The 22049-nt window shown below is 32.5% G+C and overlaps 1 protein-coding gene across 1 annotated transcript; it reads right to left on the reverse strand.

Moving 5' to 3' along the window:
- Nucleotides 1-4993: 4993 nt before the first annotated feature.
- Nucleotides 4994-20578, reverse strand: LOC107959483 (zinc finger CCCH domain-containing protein ZFN-like). Its single transcript, XM_016895553.2, has 7 exons — nt 20154-20578; nt 18482-18639; nt 18121-18183; nt 17046-17165; nt 16203-16493; nt 15074-15403; nt 4994-5570 (listed from the first exon to the last, which is right to left on the reverse strand). The coding sequence occupies exons 1-7, from the start codon at nt 20242-20244 to the stop codon at nt 5289-5291; spliced, it is 1335 nt and encodes a 444-aa protein (XP_016751042.1). The 5' UTR covers nt 20245-20578; the 3' UTR covers nt 4994-5288.
- Nucleotides 20579-22049: the final 1471 nt, after the last annotated feature.

Genomic DNA, 22049 nt, shown 5'->3' on the forward strand with positions numbered 1-22049 from the left:
AACCCACGTACTCCTTCATTAACAACAATACTCATACCAATTAAACTAAGACTCAGTCGACATTCAAGTTTAATTTTTAAATCTAAAAAAGTAGAATATAATATCATGAAAATAAAAAATAAAAAATCTAAATTCTAAATATATAAAATTGATAAAAAAAATTAGAACATATTTTAATTATCAAACTTTGTAAATTAGCACAAAAAAAAAATAATAACAAAACAGAAAACCTCATTCTTAAATGGCGACTTGTGTTATACTAAAGAAGTATATTGTAAAAGAAGAGCCAAAATCACGAGTTTCATGCTTGCATGCTAGCTGGAAAGAGACAAAAAAAAAAAAAACTGTTATTGTGGGAGAAATGTTGGATAACAATGATTGTGGTCCACTGCTTGTCCCAATTAACACTTCAACTACACTTCTTTCTTATTTTTCTATAATATCCTTTAAATTTTTTTTATTAAAAAAAACCTTTAAATTAACAAAAAATTCTTTCATTATAATTAATTTGTTGCATGTATTAACGAGAAATTATTCCATGAATTCTTCTCATGATTTCGTATATGATCCTATCCAATTATTTAATACCACGTCAATAACTTTTTTCAACTCAAATTAAAGAGATTAAAACAATTTCCATGTCATATTTAATTTTGTTCAATTTTTCTTTTCTTTTCTTTTCATTTGACGTGGGGACTAGTCCCTCCTCTTTTCTCTCTGAAACTGCATAGGTATTGACAGAAATTTCAAAAGGGTTACTCCTCACATTTTTATTTCAATTTTACTTCTTCTTTTTTTTTGTTTTTAATAAATAAAAAAATAAAAAATTGTTATGAACTAAATTCAATAACTATTTTATAGTTGAACGAAAAGATGGAAAATCATTGATTTTAATCATTAGAAATAAGAACGAACCTAATTCTGCAATCCCTCTATTTTTTTGGTCAGTTGTAATTCTTTCATTCCTGATTTTGAATTGCCCAACACCATAAATTATTTTTTTTTCTAACAGTGAAGAGATGATGAAGAAAGAAAAAAAATCAAGAAAATCACCAAAACCCTAAATCATCTTCTTTTAATAGTGAAGAGACGGTGAGAGGGAGGGAAAAATCACATCAAATGAAAAGAAAAAAAATTAAATAAAATTAAATATAAGGTGGGAATTATTTTAATCCTTTTAATATGAGGTGGTGAAAAGGGTCCATAAAATAATTTCTCTGTGTTAAGCTAGATTAGGTGATACCCACCTTGTGAATGAAAAAATAAAAACCTTAGGTGATATATATACTAATTTTTTAAAAATAACTTTTAAGATGATAACAATTTTTAAACGATGGGGTAATTTTTCTTATATAAATCTTAAACTATCTATAAACGAAAAATTAAAATATGTTTTAAGTTTTTATATTTTTTTTAAATTGAATTTTAGTCTCTATACATTTTTCGATGAATTTAGTCTATTTTTTAAATTTCAAAATTCAGTTAAATTTCAAAATTCAAGTTTAACTGTTAAAATTATTTTGTTAAATTCAAGTTCATTATAAACTCTCTCTTTTTTAGTTACATTGCTATCGTATGCATAATTTTTTATTTCAAAATGTCACAAAAGTGTTAACAATTGGACCTAAATTTTAAAATCTAAAAGATAGCGAGACTAAATTCTTGAAAATAAAAGTAAACTGATTAAATTCTAAATTTGTAAAGAAGTGGCCTATGGCATATTCTAACCAAATTTAAATAATACTAAATTATGGCACACACCACAATATAGGTGAAAATTTTCATGTGACAAATTTATAAAAAGTTGATATGGTGAAAAGATGTTGTCTTAGATTCAAATCTCACGATTCCTATTATGTGTAGCTATTTTTCTACACTTATCAAAATATAAAAATACATAAATACCATCAGAATAATATTTGTTGCTTTATAAAAGAAATAGACTTTTTGTAATTTCTTAATTGAGTTAGGACTTTGTTGATAGGTGATACCAACTCAATCAACCCCATAATATATAATAAATTTTCTCACCCATGATGTAGGTGAAAGAAAATATTTTGTGTAAACAAATATCTTCTTTTAAAATTTTCTTAATAATGATTATTGGTGCAATGATGAAAAATTATTTTTAATTTATTAAACACGTGTTTGATATTTGAATATGTTGTATTTAATTTTTTTATTTAAAGATTATATGAAAATATGAAAAAACAAAAGCATCATCACAATAACATTAGTGATGTATACTCTAAACTCGACTTGAAAGTCGACCAGATACACAATGCCACCTTGGTTATCTGGAGCAACCTCAAACAAAATTGAAACAATCGAATCCTCTAGCATACTGCACCAAGTGTGGAAAATAAAGGGCAGAATATGAGGACCTAGAAGGGAAAGGTTGGATTGAACCAGGTTGTGACTTTGCTTTTATTTTCTTGTTCATAACATTTCAATTTTCATATTTTCTAAGGTTTTGTATACTAACTTCGCTTTCTATGTATAGTTAGAAGTGCCACATCTATCACAAGGGAAGCCAATATTGCAAAAAGAAGTAGCAACCTCGATCCCTATTACAACTTCCAAGGCAGTAGTAACCTTTAAGGCATTTCCAAAGTTACCTATATGGAGGAAGCAAGCAAAAAGGCAGCAACAGCCACTCCCAATCCATCAACAGCTAACATTATAGCCATTCGTTTTACTTTTCGATGAATGCTAAGTCAAGGAAATAGTGTTTCCAACGCTGCTACAAAAGACACACATGGTATGAAAAAGGCCAAGGACTGATTAAAGGATCTTTACTTTTATGTAGTTAGTCACTTCACTGTTTTTTGTCTGTTCACCATATGTATTTGGCTATACAAGACACACGTGGTACGACAAACAACTTATCAATTTTTTGTGTATCTTCTTATTTTAGCAGCTTGTGATTTAGGGTTTTTTCTTGTGTGTATCTGGTTTTACAAAGGTTGCTTTAAGAAAAGCTTACAATATGAAACACTTATTTTATACCTTCTTACCATATTCAATAGAAATGAATTTCATACTTTGAGCAACTTGGCGATTACCCTTTTATTATGACCTTTTTATTATAATATTAAACACTTAGTTTATACACAAAAGACATTACTTTCTTCCATATTAAATCTTCTTATTTTGTAGGAGTATTGTTTTTTACACATGTTTTAGTATATGAATTAGCAATAAACTAATTCAATTAGAAATACTAAGTCACACCCATGACTTATTTTTAACAAAGAGAATGAAAAATTATCTTATTTTGAAGAGGTCTTATTTTTTACAAGAATTTTTAGTCATTTTTCTAATTTCAAGTTTAAATTTCTGCTGTCTTTTCTTTATTTTATTACATTAGTCACCAAACTAGACATTAGTCTGTAGTTTTTTGTTACACTCCTACTGCCAGCATTAAACACTTAAAACATTACTTTCTTTCAAATTTAATGTTCATATTTTGTAACTTCTTTTTCCTAATTTCATTTTACAATTCTATATTACATTTAAGTTCCAACTTTCATTGTCGATTGAATCTTAGTTTGATTGGCATGAACGTTGTGTCACAAAAAATAGATATGATCAAAATCTTTAATAGATATGATCAACATGGACTTAGAATTTGCCCAAATTCAGAGATAAATTTTTATTTGTTATCCAATTGAAGGAATTAAAATTTGAAATCCAATTCTGTTTCAAAGACGCCATTAAAGTTTGAAATAAATGATAGCATATCTTCAATGTGGGTGGAGTTGGAAGATAATTAGACATGTAAAAGATTTGTTTTAAGGGAAAAAGATGGGTTTGTAGGCAGCATGAAAGAAGACCAAACACTTATCCACTCAACAACCACAAGCATAAGAATCATAAGAAAAAAACAAAGAAAGCAAACATTACCAATAGCTGTTCCTCATGAGATCATAAGCTTTTATTACAAATTTAGCACATGCATACAAACAAACTTAAGATAACAAAGTGGCAGTATTGATGAATCATGAAACAGATAACAAGCCCCTACAACCTCATCATCATCAAATGCAAGGTCCCTACTCCCTAACCCTCATAAGTTCTTTATGCATTAAGCAATGCCATAGTTCAAGAACAAGCCAATCATATCTTTCCAGAGAGATCCAACTGCACACGTTATCGCATTGAATCATTTGTTCATGAATGCCAAAAGGCATAGGAATCATCTAAAACTGGAATTATTAACCACAACAACTGGCAGCCCAAAACATGTAGGTAGCAAGTGAGACCTTCTTACATCTTAAACTATCCAATATTTACACATCTTATTTCTCGCTAAATATATATAATAAAAAGAATGAAAGCACAAGTTTTCATATTTGAAATTATTGTACCTGATATCGTCTTTATCAATGATATTTAATAGAAACCTGGAATATTTTATTGAGCAATATTCTGAAGATGCTCTATCATTCTCAAAAGCCTCCTGCAAGGACAAGAGTATGGTGCTTGGTCAGTACAAACTAATCCAACAAAACATAAGATTCTGTTAAGAGCGACTTACTAATTCATTTAACATGAAGAAAAATCTCCAGGAGTGAAGAGTTAGAAGAATTCATCTTACAATAATATATAGATAACATGTCCCACTTCTTTATGCAAGAGCATGAAATGTGTACTGATTTGTACTTCTGCTTGACAATTTCACTCATGTATAATTAGGAAGAATATATATATATATATATCTCAATGCAAGAAACAACTTAAAAAATCACTCAAGATTGTTCAATATTGAGGAATACAGTAACTGCTACCTCATGCAACAAGGCTGATACTTAAAGAAATGTCTGCAAATGTGAGGTCAAAGAAGAAAAGGAAACAAAAGGGAAAAAAAGTGTGATATGGATGGTGAAGCGATGGTGTACAACCAAAGCAGGATGGCAGAAAATTGCTCAACCAGTATTAGAATTGAAAACCTGGGTTCAGACTGGAAATCTTAAATCAGAGGCTTAAAAACTGCAAAAGAAATGCCTTGTATAACATACTGTGAAAGAAACATAACACAGCTTTGGGACAGATGAATTGTTCACATTGGGTTTACCAAAAGTGACATCAGTTTCAGATTTATACAAATGCAGGAATATGAAATTCAGAAGATGCAACTGTCGACTGAATTGCATATATTTTAAAAGAACAGAATCAACTTGACATGAACTCTGTACATCCCCAACAATGGGAAATGAATTTACAGATGACTCTTCCTCATCCACCAAAAGATTGTCAACTATAATTAGCGCATCTTGTTTCAGTGTTTATCCCTCTGTATCAATACTGTCATCACTGGAAGACAATTGTCTGTTCTCTGACAGTGAAAGTCGTCTGGGCTTTGTAGAGCCTGCTTCAACAAGCCCTTCTGACGAAAGGTTTATCCCACCACTTCCTGATGAAGACCCCAACAAACGGTGAACTGGGGCTTCAAATGGAGAAGATGCAGAGTAATTGAATGTGAAAACTCCCATAGGATGGTTAAACTTGCAACTTGGACCAAACTTGCAAATTCCATATCTAGAATAGAAAATGCATAGAGGTTCTCCCTGTTAAAATGCAAAAATAGAAATCAATATCAGTAGCAAAAGAATAAAGCTAGCAACACCATAAAAGCACATCAGCACACAGTAGGTAAACTCTCAATGCAAATTACCCACATGCACCATAGAATTAATGAGCATATTTCAAGGAAGGCAAACTGACAAGAACTAAAGGCGACCTTAGACCAGAATGAATATGTGAAATGGATAATGGATAATCAAAGTGTTTTCTTGGTAAATAGAAATGAAAATATAAGTAAGTCAAACCAGTAACAATCTACAAATGAACATATAATTTAAACAACATGAAAGCTTCAAAATGAGTGCGCAAGATAAAGTTCTCTACCATATAAATTCAGTAAATGATAATTAAGAATGAAATGAGGAAGTTAACTTGAAAAATAACCTAGTAACTTATGTGACATGGACTCATAAGGGTATCTAGTTTGAATATGTCATCATAGGGGTATCTAATTCACCCAAAATTTCAACAAGCAGAGTAAGCAAATTAGTTTAGTCTTCATCTGTAGGATAGAACACAAAATGTACGTCTCAAACTTCATTATAAAAGTGACACTTCACCACAAAAGTTGGCACAGGCTTTATGACTACAAAAATTGGAGGAGAAAAAGGTTTAGTCTACAATTTATGCATTTAGATTCATAAATTTACTGTCTTATCCACTTTGACTTTCCTCTTCTAATCTTTGTTTCCATAATACCCAACTTCTCTAGAGCAACACCATCAGTTCTCTATATTGTTTAAACTGAAGTGTGGTAAATAGAAATCAGGATGTAAAGTTGCTTGAAACAGTAGGCAAAATTCTACTAGTTGCTATTAGCGTCCAGATTGAACTTATTAAAGATTGAGTATTTCTGCCAAAAAGATTTCATTGAAACAAATGGTTTTATTTAAATATGAATGCAAAGATATAAAAAATATCTTAGTAAAATTAATTAAATCAAGCAAAAAACATTTAAGCATGAATAATTGATATAAATTATATGGATATATTAAAAAGTAAATACACATATTTATATATGGTATTACACTTTTTGCATTTATATATATTTATTCAAAATATTGTTATTAAGACATCAATATATGCATATCTAATTTCTGGATCCCTTTTAGCTGAGCCTGCGAGTCTAAAAACTTTAAGCAAAAGACGAGTCAGACACATGGACACATGGACACATGGACACATGCCAATATGAACACCTGAGTCCATCTTACCTAGTTGATATGAATTTCCCAAATTAAGAATATTAAGCATTAACCTAAAATTAATTGACGTTTGACAATAATTAGAAGGGCCCGACTTGAATATAAGACCACAAGAAATCGAAGATCTAATAGATGAAGGATAACACAACTTAAAACTCCCTTAATATGTGGCTCAACAAGGGCCTATGTGAACAACCTCGCATGGGGTAATAGACAAGAACAAACGTATCTTGGATCAGATAACATATTGAAAATCAAACCTAAAACCTATTAACAACAAGCAGAGAATCCCGATGTAAATATAATGTCACAAAAAACCCAAAACTTAATGTGAGATGAACCGCTTAAAAGGTAAAACCATTAGCCCTCTTCAAGGTAAAAAAAGTAGTCCACATATTTGTAGTGGCATGTTAAGAATCTTATTGTCATCTTCAAGTTGACAGAATTGATGAGATGATAGGTTACAAGGCTAGTTGAACTTCCAAAAAATAAAAATAAAAAACTGACCAAAAAAACGAGGTATAAGAGGGAAGCACTTTGGTCTCAGAAGATAAAGAGAGAGGATCAATGACAAGAAAAACAGGGAAAAAAAAACAATGAAGACTAAACCAATTTGAAACCATCTTCATTGTAACCCTAGTTTATTTTTTATTTTTTATTTTTTGGCACCTCACCCTTCTTTTAGCCTTTCTTCACTGATTTCAGACAAAATAAAAAGGGCAAATTCTTGATTTGTGCAAAACCTTTATGCCTTTGGTCATAGAAACAATTTTAAGGATGACTTAAAAGACAAGAAGAAGATTCTAGATAAGTCACAAGAGCATGTAGTTAGCTTTTGTGGCCCTTTAAACTAGCCTTTTTTTTCTTCAAAGTAATAAATTTAGTTTGCTTTGGTTGCTTCCGAAAATACAATTATTTAAAATAGTTAGATTAAACCACCGGTATATATATAATCATATTTACTTTTATACATATAAACATAATACTATTGTTGAGACTTTAACTCTCTGGGATACTATTGTTTCATTTCTTGTTTGAACATCACTTGGGACAACAAGTTAGGACAACTTCTAGGATGCCATTGTTCCATTCCTTGTTCGACCAGCACTTGAGACAACAAGTTAGGACATCATGTGGGAAGGCAAGTTGGGACAATTAAAGTGTAGTACGTTTGACTTGCTATCAACAAATTATCTCTGGTTTATAGCTTGGATTAATGTTAATTGGTGGGGGCTTCATTTTCAAATGGAAGAAGAAGAGAAGTTTGAAATGCTTGGAGAGGCTATACTTATCCTTATCTTTTAAGAGTATTTGAAGCTACTAAAAGACTTGCTTATGAAGGGTTTCATGGGATAATTATTCAAGATTATGTCGATAAAATCCAGCCATTTAAAGTGAAGATAAGGTCTTATCAGATCAGCATGATGTTTACTTGAAAAGACCCTACAAAAAGGTTGATTGCTGCACACTGATAGCAGTTTTGAGTGTCTTATTGAGTCATTGTTTTGTTATTATAGCTGATAATTTTCAACACTCTTTAGGTATTTGTTGGAGAGAGTTCTATTATTGTAAGGTGTCTTGTGGGTGATTGATTGTAACAGTTGGGAATTTCTATTGGGGTTGTAATTGTTTCTTGTTGTAAAGGTATATTGGACTTTAGCCAATATGTTTCTGAATCCATAGTTAAATAAAATCATTCACTAAACAAGGCTCTGTAGATTCGGATTGGTGAATCCGAACTGCGATAACAAATACCATGTGTTGATTTCTGTCCTTGCTTTACTTTCCTTTTATAATCTATTTGTTAAATTGTCCTGTTTCAAATTCTGTTCCTACATCAATTGGAACATTGAATACGGATATCTAGCAAATTGAGAGTTTTTCTATTGGTACCAGAGCAAGCTTCAAACACATGTGAAGATAATTGTATTTTCAGTTTGTAACAATGGAATCCATTGATGAAATTAAGGAGCAATTGAAGAACTTCGGCAAAGCCATGAATAAAATTCTCTAGAAGGGGAATGAATTCAAATGATGGAAAAAGCAACAACCACATCAAGAAGATTCATTTGATTGATGACAATTTTGAGCTAAAAAAAGTTAGTCCAATGCTATGAACGCAAAGGTTTTTGTTACATTCAATACGAATGTGTTAGCACCATCAAGAAGAAGCAAAAGTCACATGCTAGTGATGAAGAGTTTAGTGATTTTATTGATTCAAATGAAGATTTTATCAACAGTTGTTTTTACTTCCTCTGTCCCAATGCATGTTCCAACAGACTATGGAACAAATAAGGATTCAAATCATGATGTTGAGCCAAATTATTGAATTGAAGATGCCTATTAATGGATATAAAAAGGATGGAAATATTATGTTAATCGAATGATTCCTTGAGGGAAGAAGCTGTCATCCTTTAAAGGAAAAAAGGAAAGGCTCGAAGTCATGGTTTAAGAAAAAGATGATGCTTTAAAAATCACCAAGAAGGAGCTAGCTGACTCGAAGGTTGTCGTGAAAAAGCTTTGAGGCCAACATGAGAAGCTTCATGAAATTTTGGCTTAAAAGAAATTTGAACCAAGCCATAGAGAATTTGGTTATATCAATAAAGGTAAGGAACCTATCACTACTATAATTTTCGTTAAAACTAAAGATTCTTTTACTCTTCAGAAAGGAAAAAAGAAGGATCAAACACCTATTTGTCATCATTGTGGAAAGATTGGAGATATTAAATCTTATTGTTACAAGTTGATAAATTATCAAAGATGGGAAATTATAAGGAGTGTCCAATCCAGGGATTTAAATTGCGGTTGCGGTCGCGTTTTCGGTCGCGTTGCGTTTATCGCGGTTGCGGACATAACGGAAGCTATTGCGGTCACTGCAGGTATCGCGGTCGTGAATTTTTTTAAAATTCACACAACTTATTGTAAAACATAATAATTTTAATTTTAATTATAAAAAGTCACTTTTAATGATTTTTAAAGTATTTTCTAATACTTATTAGAAGGTTAAAAGAATATTAAACTTGAGTAATACAGTTAACATAATCTGACTCAGAAAGCTAGGAATCTAACAATTTAATATCAGTAAAAAAATTAGAACTTGTTGTTAATGTGAAACACATTCCAGAGATATTCATCATAACACTGTAATTTTTAAAAAATGAAGACAATGATACAGTAGGATATGGTAATAAAAAATATTTTTTATTATTTATATATATTTTTATGTTAAAATACTCTATGTAAATGAAAATATTGATTTTTTAATTTATAATTGAAATTAATTTTTTAAAATTTTTTAAATCTAATTTATATGAGTCTCAAATATTTTTTTTGAATAAAATTCATTGATTATATTGAAACAGGGCCAAAACAAAGTTCAAGCCAACACAATACAAAGGCCTAAGCAAAATCAGAAAAACAAAAGTCCAAGAACAAACCCAATCACAGAGCAGAATGCTAAACAAATACCACAACAAGCCTAAGGAACAAAACAAGTAAAACAAAAACAAGCCCAAACATGAAGTAAAAACAAAAGTAGCCCAATTCCACTAACCAGCCTTTATTTTCTTCCCCATTTACCCCTTTTTTCACTTCTCATTTACCGTTCTTACCTTTGCTCTATATTTCCTTCTCTGCAGAATTTTTTTTCCGTTATTGTAAAATAACGGGAATAGCGGCCCGTTATCGCCGCAATTGGCCGTTACCCGTTAAATTGCGGCTGCGATCCACCGCTATTGGTGTGACTCCACTTCACACCGCTATTTTCAACAATATCGGTTTCGGACGGTGCCGCTACCGCTATATAACGGCCGCTATACTGATAGCGGACCGCTATTTAAATCCCTGGTCCAATCTAATGTTACAACATTGAAAAGAACAGTACCTAGACAACAACATATTTGTAATAAAAAAGGTAAATCAATATGTTTTTATTGTAGGAAAGAAAGGCACATCAGACCCCCATTGTTTTAATATGATGTGAGATTGGAAGAAGTTCATGTCCATTGCAAAACTTGTTACAATAGCAAGTGCACAAGGTAGAATGTGATGAAGGCAAATTTGAGTGAGAAAAAATCAGCTACATTTGAGCTTTGAAGATCATCTGCCGATTGATGCTCACGTGAAACATAAGATTGCAACTTATGTTGAAGACATCGAAGATTAGACATTCTAGCTTGCGTGGAAAAGGTATTTGTTGTTATACAAGCTGCAACCCCTATTGTTAAATATTTAGCACCTTTCCCCGTTGAATTAAATTTGAGGCAAAGGAACAAAAGTAGCATAAAGTAAGGCGGAGTAAATTTGTTGATTTTGGTGTTACTTATGGTATAGTTTATATTAATGCTAATTATGGTTTATTTGTGCAGTTGAGATGATAAGATTTGACATGGTGATTGATTTCATTTAGCAAGCCTTCAAATTTGGTGATTGGAAGTACATTTTGAGGAAACTAAGGAAAACAGAGATGGTTAAAACCCTGTTATAAAAGATGACGAAATAATCTCAACCTGCTGCAGCTGCACAAAAATAATTGGTTTTGGTAAATTGATTTGTGGCTTGGAGAAGACAACCTTGTAAGGGGAGGAGAAGTAACAAACAAATGTTTGAATTTAAAATGAGATGGTGACTGATGGTTGTTGCATTGTTGATTTGGTTTTGAAAGATTGCTTATGTTCTATTTGCTTTTGCACCATTTTTCTCTCATGTTGTTAGTTTAGTTAGTTGCTTTTACTCTTGGTAGTACATTGTTTGAATTTGTTTCAAACTTGATATCTTGTTACTAATTGATCATGCTTTATAAATCCTTTAAGATTAGAGATATGCTTGGTTGACTAATTGAAGTTTGAGCATGATATTTGGGGATGCATTCTCTTAGAGGAAGTCTTTTGTTTTTGAAGTCAGTTTTCATAAGGAGCATCTTTGGCATTCTTTCAAAAAGGGGGAGAAAATTGGCAGCAAATGGCCGTGCTAAGTTATTGATGATGACTAATGACACTGTTTGAAATGCATGCTGAAAGGGAGAGTTCTAGTGTGATGCTATGTGATAGGGGAGGCTTGTTGAAAGTTGATAACAGGTGTATTAATAATTTGCTAATGTGTTTTGCCAAAATGCCAAAACGAGATTGTTGGGATTTTAACCATCTGAGATGTCATTGTTTCATTACTTGTTTGAACAACACTTGGAACGGTAGGTTAGGACAACACTTGGGACAGTTAAAGTGCAGTAATTTTGTTGACATTTTTTACTTGGGTAATCTTGGTTGACTTCCTATCAGCAAATGATATTTGGTTTTTGGCTTGGAATAATTTTAATGTTGTCGGGAGAATTTTCGAATGGAAAAGATAGAGAAGTTTAAGTGATTGGAATAGTAGGGGATTTCTATTAAGGCCGCAATTGCTTCTTGTTGTAAAGGTGATTGGGCTTTAGTCAATAAATGTTGACAGCTTATCTTAGCTAATCTCATTACTGATTTTTAGAGATTAGATCAGCTTAAAATTAGGATTATTGATTTAATGTATTGATTATGTTTCCTTAGTTAGTCCTACTCTTTTAGTATAAATAACCATTTAAGTTTTTCTGTTGTAATATATAAGCAAAAATGATTCCTATTATCAACATGGTATCAAGAGCTTGAGAATCCAAATTTAAGGAGCCTATTTTTTGAAATTCCTAAAACCTAGAAAATCCAATTTGGGACTCTCTATTTTTCAGCCTATTATTTTCTCATCGCCCCCTTCAACAAAGTTGTAGTCTCATCTCCGGCGAAACCTCAACATGTTAAGACAGAGGCAGACACAAGAGGGGGCTGGTAGTGGCCCTGCCCACCCCCCCCAAATGGAAAATTTCTATTTAGGCCCTTGAAATTTTTTTAAAATTTTAAATTAGTAAAGTTAAAATTATACTTTGGCCCCCCTAAAATTATAGAAATTCGATTTAATCCTTTAAAAATTATAAAGCTATAGACTATAAAAAATTAAATTTTCATTCGGCCCCCCCTAAAAATTTGTTCTGGCTTTGTCCCTATGTTAAGATACAGTTTTTTAGAACTGACAATGGTACAGAGTACAATTTTGATACCTATTTGGAGTCTTATGGGATTATTCATCAAACAACTTGTCCCGTTACTAGTTTACAAAATGGGGTTGCTGAAAGGAAAAATAGACATTTCCTAGAAGTTGCGAGATCTCTTATATTTTCCATGAACCTTCCAAAATCATTTTGGAGGGACGCAATTCTTATATCCGTCTACCTTATTAATAGAATGTCACTCAAAACCCTTAATTTGAAAAGTCCCTTGGAAACTTTACAAGGTAAAAATAATTATACTATTCCTCCCAGGATATTTGGATGTGTCTATTATGTCCATGATCGGAAAGCAGACAAATTAGATCTAGGAGCCCTTAAATGTGTGTTCATTGGATATTCTCCAACATAGAAAGGTTACAAGTGTTATCATCCTCCTTCACGAAGAACTTTCATTAGTATGGGTATTACATTCAGAGAAACTGAGCCCCATTATAATACAACTCAATCACCTCTTCAGAGGGAGAACGATGAGAGAGAATAAGTGATACCTGGCTCAATAACTATTAAAAACCTTATTTTAGAAAACACCATTGTTTAAGGGGAAGTTATTGTTCAAGGGAAAACTGTTATTTCAGAAAACACCATTATTCAAGAGGAAGCTACAACAATTTGATGTGAAGAATGCATTCCTACATGGAGACTTAGAAGAGGAAGTATATATGGAGATTCCTCCTAGATTTGATAACGCAAAAATGCAAGGGGAAATATGCAGATTGAAAAAAGCCTTGTATGGATTGAAACAATCTCCCAAAGCATGGTTTGACAGATTTCGCAAAGCTGTGATCACTTTTGGGTATCAACAAAGCAATGCTGATCACACCCTTTTTATGAAACATTACAAGGATAAGATCATTCTTCTTATTGTATATGTTGATAACACAGTGATGACAGGAGACGACGAGAAAGAAAAGACTCAACTGAAGTAATGTTTGGCTCAAGAATTTGAAATAAAAGATCTAGGGAAGTTACAATATTTCCTGGGAATTGAAGTTGCCAGATCAAAGAAAGGAATCTTCATATCTCAAAGAAAATACATCCTAGACCTGTTGACTGAGACAGGTATGATAGGATGCAAACCTCCAGAATCACCTATAGAAAGCAATCATAAGTTGCAAGCTAGAATAGGAGAGTCAGTGAATAAAGAAAGATATGAAAGATTGGTTGGTAGACTAATTTATCTCTCACACACTAGACTTGACATAGCATATGTAGTTAATTTTGTAAGTCAGTATATACATGATCCTTGAGAGTCTCATATGTAGGCTGTCTTTCACATTCTACGCTACCTAAAGTATGTCATGGGAAAATGTCTCCTCTTTTCTAAACATAGTCATCTCCAGATAGAAGCTTTTACAGATGCAGATTAGGTTGGATCTCTGGATGATAGGGGGTCTACATCACTTGTGGGAGGAAGCTTAGTCACTTGGAGAAGCAAAACGCAAAGTGTCGTTGCTCGATTAAGTGATAGAGCCATGGCTCAAGGTGTTTGCGAGCTACTGTGGCTATTAAAAGTTATGGAAGAATTAAAGTTGTCGAATAAAGGAAAATTATACTTATATTGGGACAACAAGGCCACCATCAGTATAGCGCAAAACCCAATACAACATGATCAAACAAAGCACATGAAAATTGATCGGCACTTCATCAAAGAAAAGTTTACTATCAACATCTTGGGCTCAAGTTATGCAGCCTCTGACAAGCAATTAGCAAATTGGGCATGTGTGGCATCTATGCACCAACTTGAGGGGGAGTGTTGACAGCTTATCTTAGCTAATCTCATTACTATTATCAATCCTAGAATTGATGGCAAAACACTTTCTATCTTCAATGCAGCCAATACACTCCTTTTTTGCATCACTTTTCAGTCAAATCACAACCAAAGTCATTGAACTTTTGATCCAAAAAAAAACCTCTAAAATCCTTGTTTGCTAAACCCAGTAAACATGTAAGGAGATCATCCTTTGTCCCAAATACACGACAACTTATATTTAAGTTAATACCTTCTACTCTAATTTAAAATTTTCTGTAGAAACAACAAACTATCAATTCCCCAGCAAGAGTATCAAGGAAAATATCCATTTTTTAACATAAAAAGAATTATTAGCTTAAGCTACAAATAAAACTCAACAATTAGGAAGCCAAGGTTTTCATGAAGAAAAGGTCATGAAAGTAAATGGTAGTTTATGTAACTCACCGGACGTAAAGGAAGGCCTATAGGACTCAATATGCAATCAGGGGCAGGAAGAACTCTCTCTCTTGGATGATGAAATCTACAAACTGCACCAAATTTACAATCTCCAGTCTTCATGTAAAATTGGCACTCGGGCTCGCCAGGTCTCTCAGGAAATACATTCTCCCTTTGCAATGCATAAAAACCTACAGGGGCAGAGCCAGAACGAAATTGAGAAAATAAGGCTTGAGATCCTGCAGATGCTGATTCATTTGGACGAGAGGTTCCATAGATTTGGTTATTTCCATTTGTCTGCTGCAGGTTCTCTGAAGAAGATACTGAAGCCAATTGACCCTGAAGAAATGAAAAGTATAAGAAACATGGTTCTCCTTTTATTCATTTTTTGGAGAATAAATGTTAGCACTTCCAAATGATCGCAAGCTAAGGTATCAACTAACACAATCAAATTCTGTAATTTGTACAACTAAATGCAAGCTGAAATAAATAAATAAATAAATAAAAAGAGAGTAGATCTATGCTCTCGGGCATTTTTATAAATGATAATGTTAGAGATGCCATCAAGCCATTTGGGCCAAACCAGTAGCAAACACTCTGTTCTAGTGACCCAGAGTTTGACATGCTTATTTGATTCTACACCTTAAAACCTACCAATAAGCATGATCAGAAATAGATGAGTCATGTTTAAACGCCTATATACTTTCCTTCAGACTATCAACCAAATCTGCAGAAAATCATACTTGCCCAGCACACCATCAGCCAGCCACAAGTTCAACAACAACAAAAAGCAGTACAACTCCACTACCATTGGTAATAGCACCAGTACTATTGACTTGTGATCTTAAAGGCCTTATCCAACCTCCACCACACTTAATTCTAGGCTCCCTTAAACAATCCTGTCTAATTTTGTTGGTGACAAGTATCACGAAATGACCATTTCTGTCGCTTGACAGCTCCATCAAATAAAGCACACAACTATTAGCCTCATGTGACCATAATCAAGCTAAGAATACGCTACTTATTTCAAGGGCAAAAAAAGGTCAAAGTTGACCTCTAATACTTTCCAATCACATGTAAATGCTAAATAGGCTGCTTAATGAATACAACATAAGTAATAAGCAAAGGAAAAGCTTACACTGTAAGCATTCCAGCTTGGAACTGATACCATCCCTTGGGGTAAAATCAAAGGTGCATAACTTGAAGGACCTTGCCAACGGGGACTGGGAATGAAAGAGGCTCTTGACCAGTTTGTAAGCCCTCCTAGAAATGACTGCTGACCAGAAGTGGTTGGTGATGGGACAGTCGGATAAATAGGAGAGCCTCGCAAGGAAACCATCATGTTAGTTGGCTGAGGATGGTGGAATTTACAAGTGCTCCCAAACTTGCATTGTCCAGTTCTTAGATAATATGCACACTCAGTCTCATTCTGTGAAGGAAAAGTAGAAAGGAAACAAGTTACATTATTAAGCCTATGAAACACTAATAACCACAAACAAACCTGTTAGAAATTAATCATTGAAGAAATACAGCTTGCCTTAATGAGGTCCAAGTTTGCGCAAGAATTCAACCTCAACCATGAGGCCATTAATGGTCCAAAATTCAACAGTATTTTTGTTCATGAAATCCATATTTAAAGTTAAAAAAACAAATTCATAACTCAAAGCTAATAAAAGATTCGCTTTGAATTATAGCAAGCAATAAGATTTTACATTATGATCCTAATTCTCTATGAGTGTGTATTTTTCATATTGGATCTAAATGATATATCATTCAGTCAGTTTGACCATACAATTGAACAAAGATTAACTGGAAGTTATAAATTTTGCATTTAGCTGTCAAAATCATAATTTTGGTTTTGAAAAGACAAAGTAACAAACAAACATGAGACAGGAAGTGACTTGAATATTGCCTTAAATTTGCATGTTATAAATTGTGTTGTATACAGTAAAAGAGAAAAAAAAAGAAAAAAAAACCGTACCGGGCGAAGAGGATAACCCAAAAAATTTAAGGAAACTCTTCCTGCTATCCCAGCTTTGTCTCTAGGATGATGAAACTTGCATGTTGCTCCAAATTTGCAAGTTCCTGTTTTCAGGTAGTACTGCAAAGCAGTTCAGATCAAAATGTCAGTTGTCTCACCCAAACATACATGAAAATGAGAAACATAAAGTCACATATTAGATATGAGGCAGTAAAACCAAAATAGTAGCTTCTGTCAAGATTTTAAATTAGCTTCTCATGCAACAAAAGCAAGAGTCAATGCTATCTTGCCTTCTAGAATAGGAAGAGCGAAAATAACATCCAAGAATAGAGCAAATATTAGGAGAAGCCAATAAGCTAGTCAAGCTAAGAGTTCACTCAAAGTTTGATTATTATTCAACACTAAAGCGAGAAGTAAACCTTTTTCCAGGCTAAATTATTAGCATATCTCCATTTTCTTTTGTTTATTTTCTGATACTAGGAATCAAGACAAAAACTGGAATGTCTTATAAATTGCTCAAGAGAAAAATATTTAGAGGAAAACGCAGAGACAAGGGAGGAAGAGACCATTCACGAAGTAATAGAAACTTTTATCATCAATAATTTGGATCACTTAAACAATTATTTTGAATAAATTTTATTTCAACCTGCAATCACATGAGTCACATTCTGTTCTACATTCAGCGGGATTTCATTCTAAACCTGAAAGTAATCCTTGATTCATTATGGACAACTTCTAAACCTGTTCAACACTCGTTTGATTCTAGTGCATCAACCATATAGATCCAAACAAATTCCGAGCAGCAAAAGAACTGATCTAACAGTCAAATCCATTAAATTTGTAGAGAAATATCATCAATCTAGAATAATCGCATTCACTAAAGTATTAAAATGTTTAGGTCATCATTTTGATGAGCAAAATCCCCAAGGTAGAACAATAAAACAAATTTCCTCTTTTAGATGGATAAAAGTAATATACTTCATGTTAATCAGAATGTCATACGTTGCAAGTTGTAAAGCACAAGTAAAAGCAGAAACATTATTGTCATTTGAGAAACCAAGGAAGAAATACATGCCTGACATTCTGGTTGTCCTACTCTTTCCGGAAACTCTCCTTTCATCCTTGCAGTAGTAATAGCCTGGAATTTGATACAATTGAAATAAACATTTGAAATGAAAGTTGATATTTAAAATCTCAAACTTGTAGTAGGACAAAGTTAAAATGAAATTATTATAGTAGATAAAGTATAGCCATGTGTAAAAGTTTCACATGTGTACAACTTTAACTACAAATATTATGTCAATGATAAATAAAAGGTTTGAGAACTGCAAATAAATAAATTGAGAAGCTTTTTCCCATTGTACCAATAATATCTCACTCATAAAGCATTAAATCCAAAATAATAAGAATTTCCTAAGCAAGCCGCGGCTTTATACCAGCTTTCTGTTTGGAGGATGATTAAAACAACATATCGCCCCAAATCTACAAAGGCCTGTCCTTATATAGTAAGAACAATCTGGTTCTCCAGGACGCTCTGGGTAGGGACCAGATTCCATTGTTTCACTGGATCTCAAGTTTATTTGCCACATACCATCTGAAATAATATTAAACCAAGAGGTTCAGAAAATACATCACAAAATTGAGTCAAAGAACAACAAAAGGGTATTGGAATTTTCAATTAGTAAAAAAATTTCTTACAACATAACACACTCAAAATATTCCCCAATAAAAATATTTCATTGTATAGACAAAGTTTCTCTTTAATTAGACTTATTAACATTTAAATAATACTAGTTAAAGAAGCATTATAAGTTATCATTTCATTTCATTGTCACTATGGGAACCTACTGGTTCCTTTATATCCTTTTTTCAAGAAATCCAAGCAAAAGGAACCTTACCCACTCTCTCCCCCTCTTCTCCTCACACTCCCACCACCCATTCTCCCTCCTTTCCTTACCTTTCCAAAAAGTAGGCCGAAATGTTAAAAGCTATGCATTGGAAAGATGAGTAGTTAGGTCTAAAGAACAAAGAAAATCAGACAAAAGGTTCATATTTTTTCTCTTTTATGTCCATCACAAACCAAATGAACTCATTGGAGAATCATGTTCTATGTTATATGTCCCTCTTCCTGCATGATGAACATTGCTTCATATATTCTTTCAAAAAAAAAAGAACATTGCTTCATATAAATAACATATAACATGTAAACAAGAAGAAATCTAAGTATATTTGATTATCAACCCAACTTCTTATTTTCAAAAAGTAAAAATAAAGAAAGACCATATGTTTAATTAGAAAAAACAAGGTAGATTTTATGACAAAACCTCAGGCAAAAATACCAAACTTTTACAGTTTTACTCGTAAATTCCAGCAAAAGAATGATTATTCAGTCTAAACCTAATGCCACTATAGTGTCTAATTGCATTTCCACTAACATTCAACGAAAAAATGAGGAACCAATCTAAAATATTTAATAACCTTCAGTCTAACAGTGATAAAAACAAAAAGATGTAAACAGAGACCAACTAGAACAATCATGTCCACCTCAATTGTATTTGATGAACAGAACAGCTCATAATTTCATACATAGAAAATTAGTGCAGCTCAGGTTTTAGTATGATCAAATAAAATTCGTAGAAAAGGTACTAAGACAAGATTGCTTGAACAACTTGCTTTTTTCTTGATAACAAAATTCATCATCATTATTTATATACACATTCATATACAAATTCATATATACACGTATAAGAATAAGAACTGCATCACATTCGATCACGTCATCATGATGAAAGCTGCAATAATTCATGATCACCATAAATTTTCTTCCCTTTCATTTTCTGAAACGCAATTAAAATTTTAAGATTAATATAGAAATTCAAAATTTTACATAATTTTTTTTAAACTTAACCTAAGAAAATTAATATTTTTTTACAGTGATCAAACCAGAGTTCACCACAAAAATGGCCAAAAGAAGAATTAACGATGGGAAAAAGAACATGTAAACCGCATTTTCTTGCGTTTCACAAAATAAAAAACGAGAAATAATAAAAAAATAATGCTGATAAAAATAAACTAGCTTAAAGAAATAAACAAAGGACAGAGAGAGGCCTTGATTCAACGACGGTGAAAGCGACGTTCCTTCAGGCCCCGCCGCTGGTGTTCGGGACATCGGAATTCCGGCACCGAATGAGAATTCCATTCAGCAGTCGTCTTCCTCCATCACCACGACTGTCACGTTAGCACCACCTCTACGTCCCAATTCTCATTCCCAGTCGCAAAACAACGCCCTCACTCTCTCGCTCTCCTCCTTCCTAACAGAAACCAAAAAAATAGAAATAAAAAACCGTTACCCTTTTTAGAGACCAAAAAAATTACTAAAAAGGAGCTTTTCATCATGCAAATATTTTATTTTTAAAATTATTTTATTTATGTTTTTTAATAAAAGCGAAAGAGCGTTGTTTTCTCTTCTCCACATAATAAAAAAGAAATTGAAATTGAAAATGAAAAAAGAGGGAATAAAAAACAACAATAAAAAATCCACCAACTCTTCTTTTCCTTTTTTATTTTTCCTTTGTCTGCCTTTTTTTCACCCGCGTTTTGCACAAACCGACACCGTTTCGTTTTCCTTACTTGCGCTCCTTTCTAAAGTACAAAAAAATGCAGCTCAAAATTAAATAGTTTAAACTATATTGAAAAAGTAATTTAATTGGAAATAGAAATTTATTGATGCGAAAATTGTAAAACTCCTTATGTTTTACTAGGATATTAGTTTTTAGGTGCAAAGGGGCAAAAAAGCTCTCTATTTTTTAAAAATGTATTCAATTGAAGTTTTAAATTTTCAATTACATCAATTAAGCTATTTGACCAATATTTTTCATCTTTGGCCGTTACGTTGTTAAAGTGACAATTCATGTTAGAAACAATTGGTGTAACATTTTTCACTCGTTTTGACGTTCGGTACAGATGGAAGATACTACTAGAGCATTTACATAACAAGAATCTTGGAATTATTTAAAATTTCAAACTTCGAAGCATTTATATAAAATCACTAAACTAAGTTTAGAATAATTTAGAGGCTTTAGAAACAATAAAAGATTATTTAAAAGTGGTACGTGGTGATCAAAAGTATCCGAGACCCAAAACAAGCCCCTAAAAGTCAAAACAACCCAAAATAGAGTAGTGGATCTATCATAGTTGTATCAGTACCACTAGAGAGATGTACTAATCCATCTCCCAAGTTTTGTACATTTTTTGTTGTATGACTTAGTTGTTCCGAAATTACTGAGCTAGGTACTGATACCTTCGACCTTTGGAGGCAAAATTGGGCTACTGACTTAGTTGTTTCAATACTTATGAGCAAGGTACCGAAACCTTGAAGAAAAAGACCAAATATTCAAGTTGGAAACACCTATAATACTCATCAAACACCTTCTGTAACAGCCAAATTTTTCAGTGGTGTCGGAAACAGTGATTCGAGATCACTAAATCCGACGAGTAAGTTTAGAAATTTTAACAAATAATAATTATAGGCCAAGCGCGAACTTAAAAGAATTATTTTTAATTAGTGAATTTTGCGATTTTAAAAGAATTAATCAGGTAAATTTGGTTGAAAACGAGGTATCGAGACCTCGGATTTATAAACCGAGCCATAAATATTTTTATAAATATTTATGGAGTGCTATTAAGTTAGTATTAAAGTTTCGTTAGAAAATTTTAACGTTTGGTTAGTCAATTAATTAAAAAGGACTAAATTGAAAATCGTGCGAAATTTATTAAATTGTGATTAAATAGTTTAAGTGATTAAAAAGGAGAGATTTAAAAGGAAATTGGACCCAAATTGTATGGGCTGGACGGTTGGGCAAGAAAATCAGCAAAAAAGACAAGGAGAAACAAGGGCAAAATGGGAAATTTTGCAAATTAAACATATAAAACAAGACAAATTTGAAAAATTTGTACATAAGTAAATGCCATGGGAGGTCTGAAAGCTGCTGGTTTTTCATACTT

This window comes from Gossypium hirsutum, chromosome A05, assembly GCF_007990345.1.
Source record: "Gossypium hirsutum isolate 1008001.06 chromosome A05, Gossypium_hirsutum_v2.1, whole genome shotgun sequence".
Lineage (NCBI taxonomy): Eukaryota > Viridiplantae > Streptophyta > Magnoliopsida > Malvales > Malvaceae > Gossypium > Gossypium hirsutum.

Bases quoted from the DNA above. Each gene is read 5' to 3' on its own strand.
- LOC107959483 (XM_016895553.2), bottom strand. From the start codon at position 20,244: ATGGAATTCTCATTCGGTGCCGGAATTCCGATGTCCCGAACACCAGCG. The intron at 17,166-18,120 runs GCATGTATTTCT...ACTGCTTTGCAG, and splicing joins TAGGACAACCAGAATGTCAG to TACTACCTGAAAACAGGAAC. The intron at 15,404-16,202 runs GTAAGCTTTTCC...TCATTTCTTCAG, and splicing joins CAAGCTGGAATGCTTACAGT to GGTCAATTGGCTTCAGTATC.